This window comes from Cuculus canorus, chromosome 1, assembly GCF_017976375.1.
Source record: "Cuculus canorus isolate bCucCan1 chromosome 1, bCucCan1.pri, whole genome shotgun sequence".
In the NCBI taxonomy this organism is placed as follows: domain Eukaryota; kingdom Metazoa; phylum Chordata; class Aves; order Cuculiformes; family Cuculidae; genus Cuculus; species Cuculus canorus.
In genome coordinates, this window is record NC_071401.1 from 158,011,931 (window position 1) to 158,024,940 (window position 13,010).

Consider the following 13,010-nt stretch of genomic DNA (forward strand, 5'->3'; position numbering starts at 1 on the left):
CTGAAATATAATAGGAAGAGGATTTCTGAGAGAAGGTCAGGATTAAGCTCTTGGCTGCAAGAGGCCGTTTGTATTTCGAGGTCAGATCACAACTTGTTTCTAAAGTATCTGAGGAAATGATGTTAAGACAGCTGTTTGTACAAGTGTGTTGTGGACTGAGCTGCAAGTTTGAGCTCTGAAGCAAGGCAAGCATAGTACTGAGAAAGCTAGCAAAAGACCTGGGAGTTATGAGAAAAGACCTGGAAGTCCAATGAGAAATTCAAATTCTAAACAGGATTTTTTAGGAATTCTTAGCATCTGGTTTAAACAAACCAATTAGAAAATGGGAGAACTATAAGTACAATTGTGTCCTGTTGAACTGTCAAAATCATAAAAGAATGCTGAAGTGTGGTATAGGGTGATAGCAATTACTTGACTAGAAAAGAAGCAGAGAAATTTCAAAATGCAGTACTTTTCAGAAGACCTCGGTAGTGGATCAATCAAAGATGGTTATTTATAGCGTGTTTTAAAATATCTAGCAAGGGAAAATTGCATACTGACCTGGATAGATGGAGAAAATTATAGCACAGTAAAGTTAGAACAGTATTGTGCAGATCATCCTGTTTGCTACTTAGTGATTTGAAAATAGCTTTCTAAACAAGCTTCAGGAACTACAAATACTTACTCTCACAGGTGCTAAATGCACTAAATATACTATGTATAGAGTCCTCACTTCAGTCCTCACTTGTGTAAAAACAAGAAAGAAGTATGATTCGGTACAGACATATCTGAGAGGTTCCTGCCTGCAGACGTATGCCCACTCGAGTCCTGCTTCTAGCTGTTTTTTTGAAATGGGAACAGAGTGATAGTAATCAATCAGGCTTGTTTCTCCCAGGTCTCCAAAAAGTGCAGGACCACTTGTTTAGCCTGTACAAAATAATTCAGTATGAGCTGCTAGGAGAGAAGGAGCTCCACTAGAAGGCGAGTCAAGGAACGAACAATGTGGTGGTTCGGCAGCAGTGGAGCCTCATTAGAACTTAATAGTTTTGCTGATCCCAACAAATCATACTGCAATTATTACAAGAAGTGAGAGGAACATTAAGCACAGGAGATTGAACTGACTTTTGTTATGAGATTAAATCAAAACAGCTGGTTACCTGGCGTAACATAACTCCAGCTTTCAGCAAAAGAATGAAGTTATATATGGAAATGCCTTCAAACCAAATAGCCCCCCTCCCCAAACATGCTTTCGATATCTTACCTTATCTACTTAGTGTTTGTTTTCTAAGTGTATCTTAACTGCATTGGCTAATACATTAATTTAAAATAGTTCTTAGTGACTGAAAACTCAGTTTCAACAAACTTATGCAAGTTCTTAGTATCATGTCAAGTCTTTATCAATATGCTGCCGTAGGGCAGATAGTCTATTAAGGAGACCTTTTTAGAACTGGATGTGGAACACATTTCCAAGCTGTTGTAATGCTGTTACAGCTGATACTGTGCTAGTTCATGAACAAAGAGGCTTATGTTCTCTGTGACTATCAGCCTGATGCTTTTCAGTAGGCAATAAAGGGAAGAACCAAACCTCACAGTGGGAGAGGAAGCCTTTCCATTGATTTGTGTTAGTTTTAGGTAGCTTCTACATTCTTCTAGCAAAACAAATTTAGAAAGATTGTAACCATAAACCAGTATTAAACTCCAGAACGGGAGATTTTATGACCAAGTACGTCCTTGATTCTTTTTTCCACCACAAAATGGAAGCACAGTAGTGTGCAGGCATATTACATTATCTCAAACTCTGTCAAAATGGGCTGTACTGAACAGAATGTTTAATGCCACACTGCATATAAGCACTCGTGTAGCGTGGAAGAAATGGTCTAGTTTAGAAAGGTGTAAGACCAAAGTTCCTGTTTCCTCACTAGTGCTCTACAGAGTTGCACATGCTCTGGAATGTGCTTCCTCTGGGTTCTGGTTTCTGTGTATTGTAAACGATCCTCAGAGAAGGAAAGTTACTGCTTTATCTACAACAGCCCAAAGAAACCTTTAGCTTCGTCGGAAATCTGCTACATCTAGTAATGATGACTCACAGGAACAATTTTATTCTTTGAGAGTCCTCCCTTGGCTGGTTAGAAATTAAACATTTTCATTTAGCACTAAAAGAAATCTCTAAAGCCTCAATCATACTTGAAGCACATGAAGTAATCCTTAGAAAGCAATGCATTCTGAAAGTAGTTTTGATCATCAGCATGATTGCTGTTCAAAGGATCCCATTTATGCAAAGAAATTAAAATAATGTAACAGCTTCATTCAACCATTCTGTAATAGTTGTTAACATTTTCTTGACTTAAAAACAATATTGTATTTTTTCCCTCTTTGCTCCAGCAACTGTTTTTCTGGAGTTTTGGAAAAGGCGGCGAGCAGTAATTGCTTATGACTGGGACTTGATAGACTGGGAAGAAGAGGAGGTTTGTATAAAAAAAAAAGTAGACCTTAATCTTTAATACAAAAAGATTTGGTTAAAAATGTAAGCATGATTTTCTGTTGGATTTATTTTCATTCTTCTTAAACTAGGCAATAAGCATTTTTCTCCTCAGGTGTTTCCTCTGGAATATGAAGAAACTTTCCCCAGACCAAACTGTCCTCTCTTTCTATACCTTTGTAAATCTCAATTAATTTCAACATATCGGTGGCTGTTGTTATGGGAGTTTTCAGGAAAAAAATACACTTTTGGGGGAACTAACAATTTTTTTTTTTGAATCTAAAGAAGTTCTTAGCCCAAGAGTACCGTGAATTTTGGCAAACAGGCTTTTATCTATTGGTTTGAATGACCACTAAGAACACTGATAGAGAAAAAGATTTGTGAGGCTTGCACCAGCTTCTGAATGTTTAGTTGCTGGTTACCTAAGTACATAGTGCTGCGGAGAGACTGAGGGAGATGAACCAACCCAAACAACTTAATTCATCCTCTGTTGGTAGAGGACATCTCCTTACAGAGGAAACAGTGAAAAATAGCCTTAACCTTTTCTGTGGTGGTTACCAGAAAGAAACAGCATGCTCTTGGGACTGAGAGCTGAGGTCTAAGTGGAACTAGCAGGTTTTATTATTCAGGAGAAAAGAAAGACTTGGTGGGTGTGGCAGAAAAAAGCACTCCTCAAGAAGGATTTAGATATACAGGAGTCCACAGACTTAGCTCCCATTCCTCTCCAGATGCTGTCCTGAAGTTCTTTGGGAGGACTGCAAGAAGCTGCTTTATTGGTGTCAGTGCAGTTGAAAACTTCTTTATGGTTGACTCTGTGGAAGAATTTCTTTTTCATTAATCTTGCCAGCAGGGAAAAAGACTGCTGAATTATAGGATTTTTTGACTTTATGATGCAACGCAGTTCAATGAGGCCATGAAATGGTACAATTGCTCATTTGAATTACTAAGAAAATAATCCAAGAACATAAAATGAAGTATCTTGCACAACTGGAAATTTTTCTCTTTGTAGCAACAAGAACATAATTATTTGTGCGTATATGCCGTCAATTCCTGGTGATACCTCGGGGCTGTTATCATATTCATAGAAAATACTCTAATACTGATTTAACTCTCCTAAGATTAGCAGCCTGATGTTGCCAATACTGACAACTGACAAATACACCAAATTACAGTGAGATAGTTGTGCCTGAGGTTCAGATATTGGTCAGGATTGAACTGTAGTGATCTTGTCCCCTCATGGCTAGCTGCAAAAAAACCACTGCTGCTGCTGCTGACAGGTAAGGCAGAAGACAGATGTACCAAACTGCAGCTTCCAAGTCAGGATTACAGGATTACAAATCAGTGTCCCCAGAATGAGAAAGAGCCTTTGAAATGTAATAACAAAATACAAAAGCAAGTGCAGTATGAGGTCATTTTTATGGTTTCCACAAGAAGCCTAGTCTTGCAGATGTTTATAGTTTAGGATATTATATATCTGGACCTTTCAGCATTTAACCTTCCTGGATTTATGCTGATTTATAAATATATACACCTAATTTTTTTATGACCAGTTCATTTACAAAAATTGAATTTCTGGCAAAGTTGTCCTTAAGTTACACTTCTGTTTTTCTCTTTTTCCATGTAATAATTCTAAGTAATTTCTGGCTACTGCAGTGATGTTTGGAAGAGTCTTTTGCTTAGGTGTAAATACAACTTCTCCAAGCCCATGCAGGACCACTCCCAGTTCTGTTTCCTTCTCTTCAGGCACATGCCCACAACTCCACTTGCAATCTTGCTGCTACTAGTGAAAGTGCATGTCCTCTCAAAGGACCTGGAGGAAAGCATTCCCATGGAAGATTTGTTCTCTGCTTTCTAAGCATTTTTGGAAGAGCTACGAAACTATGGCTTTAGCTGGAAAAAACTGAAAAGACAGAAGAGAGTAGGGTTGCTAGATTTTTCCTCTTCCAGTCAGAAAGCCTATAAGAGCTTCTGGTAGTTGAAACAATCCTGATAGAAATGTAATGTGTTTAAGCCATTATGTATAACTTCTTTTTTAATAAGAAATTATTATGTCCCACTGGCAGATTATTTCAGGTGGGACTGCATGATGATATGTGCGTGTTCGCAACTTTCAGAGGATACTTGCTCCCTGCTGATGATTAGCCGGTCTTTTATTTTCATACCAGGGCTTTTCCAATGAGCTCTGTCAACAAGACCTCAGTCAGGTGCACTGTGGCAGTGGTGAGTGTACCTGCTCCAGAGCTATTCATTACACCTTCTCACAGTTCTAGAGGGGAGTTTGGTAAGTTTCTACAGAAGGAGGTAGTAGCTCTTTCAGAAGCAGTGTGGCAGATGGTACTTTTGTCTCTCTCATTAGAAGCTGCGGATGCCAGTAGGTGCTCAACTAGCTGCTTCTCAAAGATTTATGTGACCAGTCATCACAGCATCAGTATCTTATTGGTTTTTGAGGTATCAGTTCCTGCTTTGCGCAGTGGGATGTCAAAGGTGGGAGCTGATTACTTCCCAGAGGTATCTTTTCTAAAAATGCTACAGCTACCAGTACCTGTTCTTAAGTGCACAACTCAAATACATTCTTGCTTTAAGGTCATCTCTACTGATCACTGCCTTTTCTCGATAATCAAATACTGCATATTTCCATTGGCTCTGGAGTCTTTGCAGGATTTTGACCCTGAGAGAGTCACAGTTTTTAGAATCAGGTGTCTCACGTGAAAAAGTGTTGAGATCATTTCCCTCTTCTGTAGTTCAAAGTCCACTTCTTCACTTTGCCATTCCTTCAGCTTCAAGCAAGACTGACCTGCAAACCACAAGCTTTGCAAGAAGACTTACTTCTAGGGGTGCTCTTATTGTCCCAGTGGTCAAGATTAGATTTTAAATATTTTACAAATCTGTTTTCTACCTCTGGGCTATAGAGGACGATATATCCTTGAACTACAGACTATTATATAGGTACAGAATGTATCTGTAGATATAGATAAGGATTGTATCTATAGATATAGACTATTGCAAAAATTCACTTGTTGAGGAACTCAGAAGCCCCCTGAAACGAAAGGAAATATTTCACAAAGTAATGTGGAGTAGCTCTTCTATTGTAGGAAGATCTAGCCCAAGCACTGCACATTAATCCATATTTGATACTCCAGAAATCACTATGGTTTCTCATGTGAGGAAAAACTGGAAAGATCCGTAGTTGAGAAGTATGAAGGAAGGAGAATGGTCAGTTTTATGTAGACTGAAAAAGAAACATCCTGTGCAGTTTGGTCATGAAGTTGTACATGTCAGCGACATGTCAGTAAGAACTTTGTCTCCATATGGTGAAATGTGTTATTTTCTAATAAAATTACTGCTAATTAAATTTCCTCTCTACATTCCATTCAGTTATTACTGCACAGAATCAGGCAATTTATTAGCTATTTCAAAGAAAACAATTAAAGAGTTCTAATTAAAACTTTAAGTCACAAGTTTTTGTTAATGAAGATTGCTATTTTTATTAACATTATCTGCCATGTCTAGCTTTTGCTTGCTTTAATTTTCATTGTCAAGTTGAAAAATAAGGTTTTACAACAAAGGGAAAGCTATTAATCCCTACCAACGATAGATTTAAAAAAAAATCCCAGTCACATTTATAAGTCTTCCTATCATTTCATTATCACTTCTCTGTTCTAAATGAAGAAACAAAGGAAACAATGAAGATGATGGGAAGGAGAATTGAATCTGTTCAGATATGCAACTTGTGAATTCCTCACCCTTTAGATTTTCACCCAAAAAAAGCCATGCTGCAGCTCCTGCAGTGTCTGGGTCCTCCAGGCTGTGGACATGGGCTGGATGTGTTCAGGCTCTTTCAGCCCTGCATATCTTAATTTCCTTTTCTTGTAAATGAGGTGTAAGGTGAGAGATATGGAGAGTAACTGAGTCTTGGCTGTGTGTGCAAAAAGAGGTGAGCTGCATGGAGTTCCTGGTACTCCCAGCTGAAATAGATCTTCTGTCACTGTTTGTAGCCTACTTATTTTCTTTTTCCTCAGTCCCTCTTTCTTTGTATCATTAACCTCAGCCAGATAACAGTACTGTTCACTTTTTGCCCTAAACTGTGCTCAACTGTGCCAAGTGTCATTAAATAGGTACAAAGGTTTATGTCAGAGTTTCAGTTTTGTGTGGAAATGTATCTGTAAAAATAGCATTTACATTAATCGAATTGACTGGAAATTATAGGAGATATCTCTATTCATGGACAGGTGGATATGATAAGGACTGCCCTTTATTGCAGATTGTAAAAGATAATCAAACCTTGGCTTAGAGAGAACTGCAGAGGAGAAAGGATTTCTCGTATATGACTCAATAAGTGAGCCAGCAAAGCCCTTGCACAATATGTAGGGTGTAATTCTCAAGCATCATGCTTCAAGGCCATCACAGTCTGTGCTTTTGCATGTTCCTGGGCACAATACAGTACTACTTGCATTGTTTCTTTGGCTAAATTATGTTCTCTCAGCAGCCTTGAGCCCTGCTGTGCAAGGAACAGCTTGAGCAAGATAGAATAAGAGCAAGGTGTTACCTCGCTTCCACAGAAACACACTTAGTATTTCTATATACCTTATGTAGTGCTGGTTCCCTCAAACACATAATTAGTTACACAGACATTGCAACTGAGCATACATGCCTCTCAACTCTTTTTATTCCGTGTTACCACATTGCTACTTAAATTTGTGAATTAACTGTGAAAGTACCTTCAAAATTTGAGAGAATGAGACATGACTTTTTTTCCTCTTTCCCAAGGGAGTTTTATAAAAATTATGTAGGATTTTAGGTTATCTTACTTTGATTCACATTCTGAAGACTTGTATGAGCAGTTAACATTCACCTACTTTAATGCTGTCATTTGAGGTCCGTGCATTTACAGTTTCAGTCAGTCAGATTTCAGTTAAATGCAGCTGAAGCATTGGAAGTGACTGAAATTGGCAAGCTGGGTTCTTGGCTGTTAAAAAAAAAATGAACAGCAGAGGTCTGGTGGAAAAGCTGCAAAGACAGTTCATAGCAGACTTTGTGCTCCCTTGTGGCCAGCTGTACCATCAGCTGCGTCTCCGGTATGCATCAGAGCATTGTAAAACTTGATCTAATCTATGTGGACTGCCAGCAGCTACAAGAGTCCATCTTCACACTCTGGTGCTCTCTCTCATCTCTGACAGCATCCCTGATCTCAGAATTGGGTGAAGCACCACAGGACACATGGGTGTTGGTGAACCTCCCTGATGGCAGGGCAGTGGAGTAGCCCTGCTGTAGCTGCAGCCCATGAGACCTAATCTGAACCAAGGGTGGACTCTGTCTTTCTGACAAGACTGTAAACAGATGTAACCAGGTCTCTCCTCAAGAAATCCCCTGGTTTCATTTCAGAAGAGAATTTTTATAGCAAAGCAGGATTTGACATTTCCACTTCTGAAAGCTGTTCCTGCTCACGATATTGTCCAAACTAGGAAGGAATTGAGCAATATTAGATGTCATGGCTTTCTTTAGATGCTGAGAGACTTCTGTTGACTATTTACTTTTTGCTTTGTTGTATAGTACCAGTATCAATAGGATAATACCAAGCTGGAAAGCTGTGTGGTATCAACCTGAAAATTATTTGGCTTACAGCCATATAGTTTGAAAGAGTATTGGTTAGATGAGTAGCTAATTGAGGAATTTAATAAACTCTTCCAATACAATTTCATTGGTACAGTGATTTACTCTAGTTCTTATGAAGGAGACTTGATTTTCCAGCTCGGCTTTTATAGTGGCTGTGCCAGTTGCTGAATTCAGAGACGTAATTCCTCGTAACAGTGATCTGATAAATCATCTGAATTTTCCTACATAATCTTTCCTATGCTGTATGTGAACATAATCTTTCCTATGTGTTGTATGCTAACGTTATCTGTCTGTTCTTTAGGAGGAAATACGGCCACAGTTTGAAGCCAAGTACTCCAAGAAAGAACGAATGAACCCCATATCCGGGAAGCCAGAGCCTTATCAAGCATTTGCAGATAAATGCAGCAGACTCATTGTTTCTGCATCGGGAATATTTTTTATGGTTTGAGAACTTTTATTTATTTACCAGTTGAAAAAATGCAAAACAACATTATCTCTGCTGAGACACTATGGAGATATTGGATGTGACTGCTTGAAAGCTAAATAAGCTCTAGCATGTTTACTGTTTACTGAAAATCTACATACAGCAGATCTCCTGAGTTTTTATAAAATCCTACACTAGTTTACACTTCACTGGATCTCACAGATATTTAAGTCCTTCCTTCAAGACTATATACATAATGCTGTGTGTAGCAACACGTGCCAGAATAGTGACACTATCACACTTAGGCACCAACATCAGCTCACTGAATTAGCTCACCGATTTCCTTGCTTCCTTGTGTAGACAGTGCAGAGTGACAAGGAGACATGCCAGGAAAAGGCACTTGTTCTTTATGAATTCTACAGAGAACCTAACCAGAGTGCCTAGAGTACTTAATGACGTTAATGTGTCCTAATTTTTCAGTGTATTGAGGAGATGAGGAAAGAGGGTTCATATTCCTGATGTGATTGAAATGGAAAACCGATTTTCCTTGTCTAGAATAAGGCATCTTTCCCCCTTCCAAAGTATAAAACTAAATGCAGTAAGAAAGTTTCTCCTAACAGAGGTTTGCATGTATTTCTGCCTAAATACCCCCATCCTCTAGCTTCACTGAAGATGATATTCGCTGTTATTCACATGGCAACAGCAGTGGTTGAGGTGGCCTTGAAAACACAGCCGACATCAACCCAGACCCTCATGGACTTTACTAGGGCTTTTCCAGATGGCTAGAAAATGATATATGTATACAACTTCAGCAGCTATGGAGAGCCACATAGGTGAGCTAGCCCAGCAACTTTGTGTTTGAAGGAGATGGGAGGGCTTGTAAGAAACAGATGGCTCCCAATTTGTCCAAAGCAATCTTGGCCAAGAAAGACAAGAGTGTTATTGAGATCAACTGTGCTCTGCTATGTCAGGTGAACAGAGACATTGGGCACAAAGAGCCAACATAATGGTTGCCTAAGCTCTTGAAGACATTTACTTCTGCTCAGGACTGCAATTTCTGCTCAGAATTGATTCTACACGTGCGATATTTTACATATTTTAGTCTTAAAGGGGAACTCTTTGCAAATGCAGTCATTAAGTTTCTTAGCCTAGTGATAGATCTCAAAGTTTCAGAGAAAGTAGCCTTGCTCTCAACTGTGTGCACAACAAATTGTCCCCATAACAGTCCTTGAAATAGGACATGGATTATTTTCACTGAAGTTATTTTATATCATTGGAATAGCTTCAAATGATTTAGAAAACTCTGAATTTTCCCCTATTTAGGTTAAAAAAAAAAAATCCTAGAAGGTTATAGCTTTACATACAGGAGATATATAGTTAGCAAAACTTCACGTTAGAACACCTTTCTAAATTTCACAGCACTGACTCTCACAGTACAGTTATTAATACTGGTTGAACCAGGTTAGTGGTTCCCTGTTAACAAAGGAAAGTAGTCCTTCTTCCCCTCAACACCGTGCAGGGAATCCAGAGAAAACCCTTCACATTCACATGTACTTTTGTTTTTCTAAACTATGATATAAACTGGTCACAATGGAAAACAGTTGTCATTAAGTGTTCAACTATTGCATATGGAACATCAAGTGATTTAGCAGACTGGCTCAGCTGCATGCCTTTCACATTGCAACTGCCCACATTTGCTGAAAGACTCGTCAGGGAAGAAATTACAAGGGCAATCAAATTTGTTGCATTCCCTAAATAGAATACTTCTAGAACTGTTAGTAAGACATAATTTGCAACTGTTGAGGAGGTGCTTACAAATGGAGACATTTTTTCATGTATTTGTGAGGTCCATGAAGTACAAAAAAATTCTTCCTAAATATGACACCATCAAGCTGGGACATCAGCCTAAGACTAGACTTTAGACATCATGAAACATCCATTAAAGGAAAATTTTTAGTTCCCTGAGCTGTAAACTCTGTTTCCCATATTAATGCTAAGGAAGAGGTACATTTTCAAGAAAATTTTTATAACTAAAAATTATCTTTATATGAATTCAAAGATATTTTGCATTATGGAAAATAAAACAAACTTCACAATAAGAAGAATATTCATATATATATATATAGCCTTTCTCTGGAATCAAAATTGATGTACTTTTCAAGTTTTTTATTTCATTGCTTTAAATTTCAGTGTTTCAGGAAGAAGTTAACTCCTGTACTATTGCAAGTTTTCAGATTCTTCTCTCTGATTTTTTCTTCCTTTAGATCTGTGTGGTGATTGCTGCTGTTTTTGGCATTGTTATTTACCGTGTTGTGACTGTCAGCACTTTTGCTGCCTTTAAATGGGCTTTAATCAGAAATAACTCTCAGGTTGCAACTACAGGGACTGCAGTGTGCATCAACTTTTGCATCATCATGTTACTGAATGTGGTGAGTAAAACTAACATCTCCAATGTTATACCTGAGCCATCAGATCAGTAGATAGCTTAGTCTGGAGATTACTGGTCGGTTCCTTTTGCAGCAAAAATGGTGTACCTTGCTAGGCTAGATGTGGTATTACTGTTTATAGGCATCATTCATCATGTAAAGTAAAATTCCAAACCCAAAACATTATGTGAAGCATGTTTGAATGTTGAAAAAAAATATTTTATGGAGACATGTCCTTATTCTCGTTTTATCCTCTGACACATTTTTTTTTCTTTGAATTCCCCTGAGGTAAAACTTCACAGAGTTTGAGAGGCATGACTTGTTCCATGAGATGCATATGGCCTTTGCCAGGGCACACCAGAGACATTTTAAGGGTGAGGAGGGATCAACCTACAACCTCTGCCCTGGAGCCAGGACAGAGTAACTCTACCCACTCAGTAGTAAGTGTCTTCTTGCCAAAAGCATGTTAGGCTTTGCTCCAGGAGCTATACTGACTACTTCCTAGGGGAAGTATGAGATGTTATTTCAAGCCTGCACTTTTCCACATGCTGGCCTGGAGACTACTTTCTTTCCTGTGCAATACCCAAGAATTTCCATCATCTAAAAAGAAAATTTTAACTGCCCCTCATTTATATAGCAGGAAATGGCAGAGGCTTTGCTGCAGGACTGTGCTTCTCCCTTTGTCATACACAAGACTGGACTGGTGACTAGGACAGTCCATCAAGAATTGTGGATTTCCTGTGTTTTCCCTAGGGTGAGACTATAGGCAGAGAAAGGATGTAAAGAACAGGTGGAAGCTGTTATTCTCTCTGAAATTGTACTGAGGGCTCTCTTCTTTTATGTTATTTTTGATTTATTGTTTGTTGCAGCAGCTTTTGGGGATTTTCTTTGTTCCACCTAGAGTACACTGTAAGCACAGAAGAAATAAAAAGAAAACTGTATACATATCTATGTCAGTACAACATCCTTTTCAGGCTCTCAGTATAAGTGAATATACACAGTGAAGCTGCAACAAAGAAATACTGCACACACAATAATTATTTGGTTCTCAAAGAGTTTCACAGTTTCACAGAATGTTTTTAAATCATGGGAGATGGTGGGAAGGTGCCTTTTGAGAAATATTGCTTTATTTCCTAAAGTAAATTAAGTAAGTAGAGCACTGGAAAGATGGATTTGTTAAGCCATATACTCACTGCCATGCAATAAACACCACAGCCTTCGATCTGAACAGAGATCATGGGAACAAAAGATCCCCAAAATATGTAACTGCAGGAGGTTTTCAAAAGAACACTTAAGAACATAATCCCTCACTTCCCATGGTAGATTAATGTAGTTTACTGAAGGACAGTAATGGGATTTCTTTGGTGGGGCGAAGGGGGAAATCCCCAGGAGCAATTTAGGTAGTTGAATCCTTTACAAACTCTGACTCAAGAAAAGTTAGCTGGAGAGCAAGCAAGGATGCAGTAATAAAGCCAGAATGGACCAAGATGTATATAACAGTAGGGAAATCACTGCTAGGAAGCCTGGAAAAACAGCAGTGATCCTGATATGAGTTGACAACCCCTTAAGCATCAGGGTAAAGGTCTAGACCACAAGTAACTTCTAGACTGGATGCTCTGCGAGCTAGGTACCTGCACTGATGCATCCATCAGGACAAAACAAAATTACCTCCAAGCATAACATCTCCCAGATAAACCTGCAGCCTGACTTGGAACAATCATTAGATTTACCTAGGTTAAGAAAACCTGTTAATTCCAGTGACAGAACCCATAGAAATAAAAATACAGAGCAGAAGAACTGTTCCAGGCAGAATAGCAACAAAATACAGTTTTGATACCCTCTTCTGCAAAGCAATATACATTTGTAAAATAGCACACTTTCTGCTAGAATCAGGATATAAATCACCCAGATATTTAGCACTTTCACAGTTGCCCTTAAGAGATGATTTTAGATCTAGAAGAAACCACCTTTTTCATTACTTGAAACAAAACTGTTGACTCCAAAGACAGCAAAAAGCTATTCTAAGCGAGAAGTGGTTATTAACATTGCTGAGATAATTCAGGATTACTTTAGTTCTTAAGCAGGCTGT

General features: G+C 38.5%; 1 protein-coding gene across 10 annotated transcripts in view; it reads left to right on the forward strand.

The window, feature by feature from the left end:
• Positions 1–13,010, forward strand: part of ANO4 (anoctamin 4) — a 213,775-nt gene that overhangs the window by 171,390 nt on the left and 29,375 nt on the right. For all 10 annotated transcript variants that reach the window (XM_054073539.1, XM_054073520.1, XM_054073573.1 and 7 more), the window contains 3 exons: positions 2,362–2,444; positions 8,373–8,513; positions 10,760–10,924. In XM_054073539.1, the coding sequence (XP_053929514.1) occupies positions 2,362–2,444; positions 8,373–8,513; positions 10,760–10,924 (389 nt within the window). The remainder of the gene's footprint in view (positions 1–2,361; positions 2,445–8,372; positions 8,514–10,759; positions 10,925–13,010) is intronic.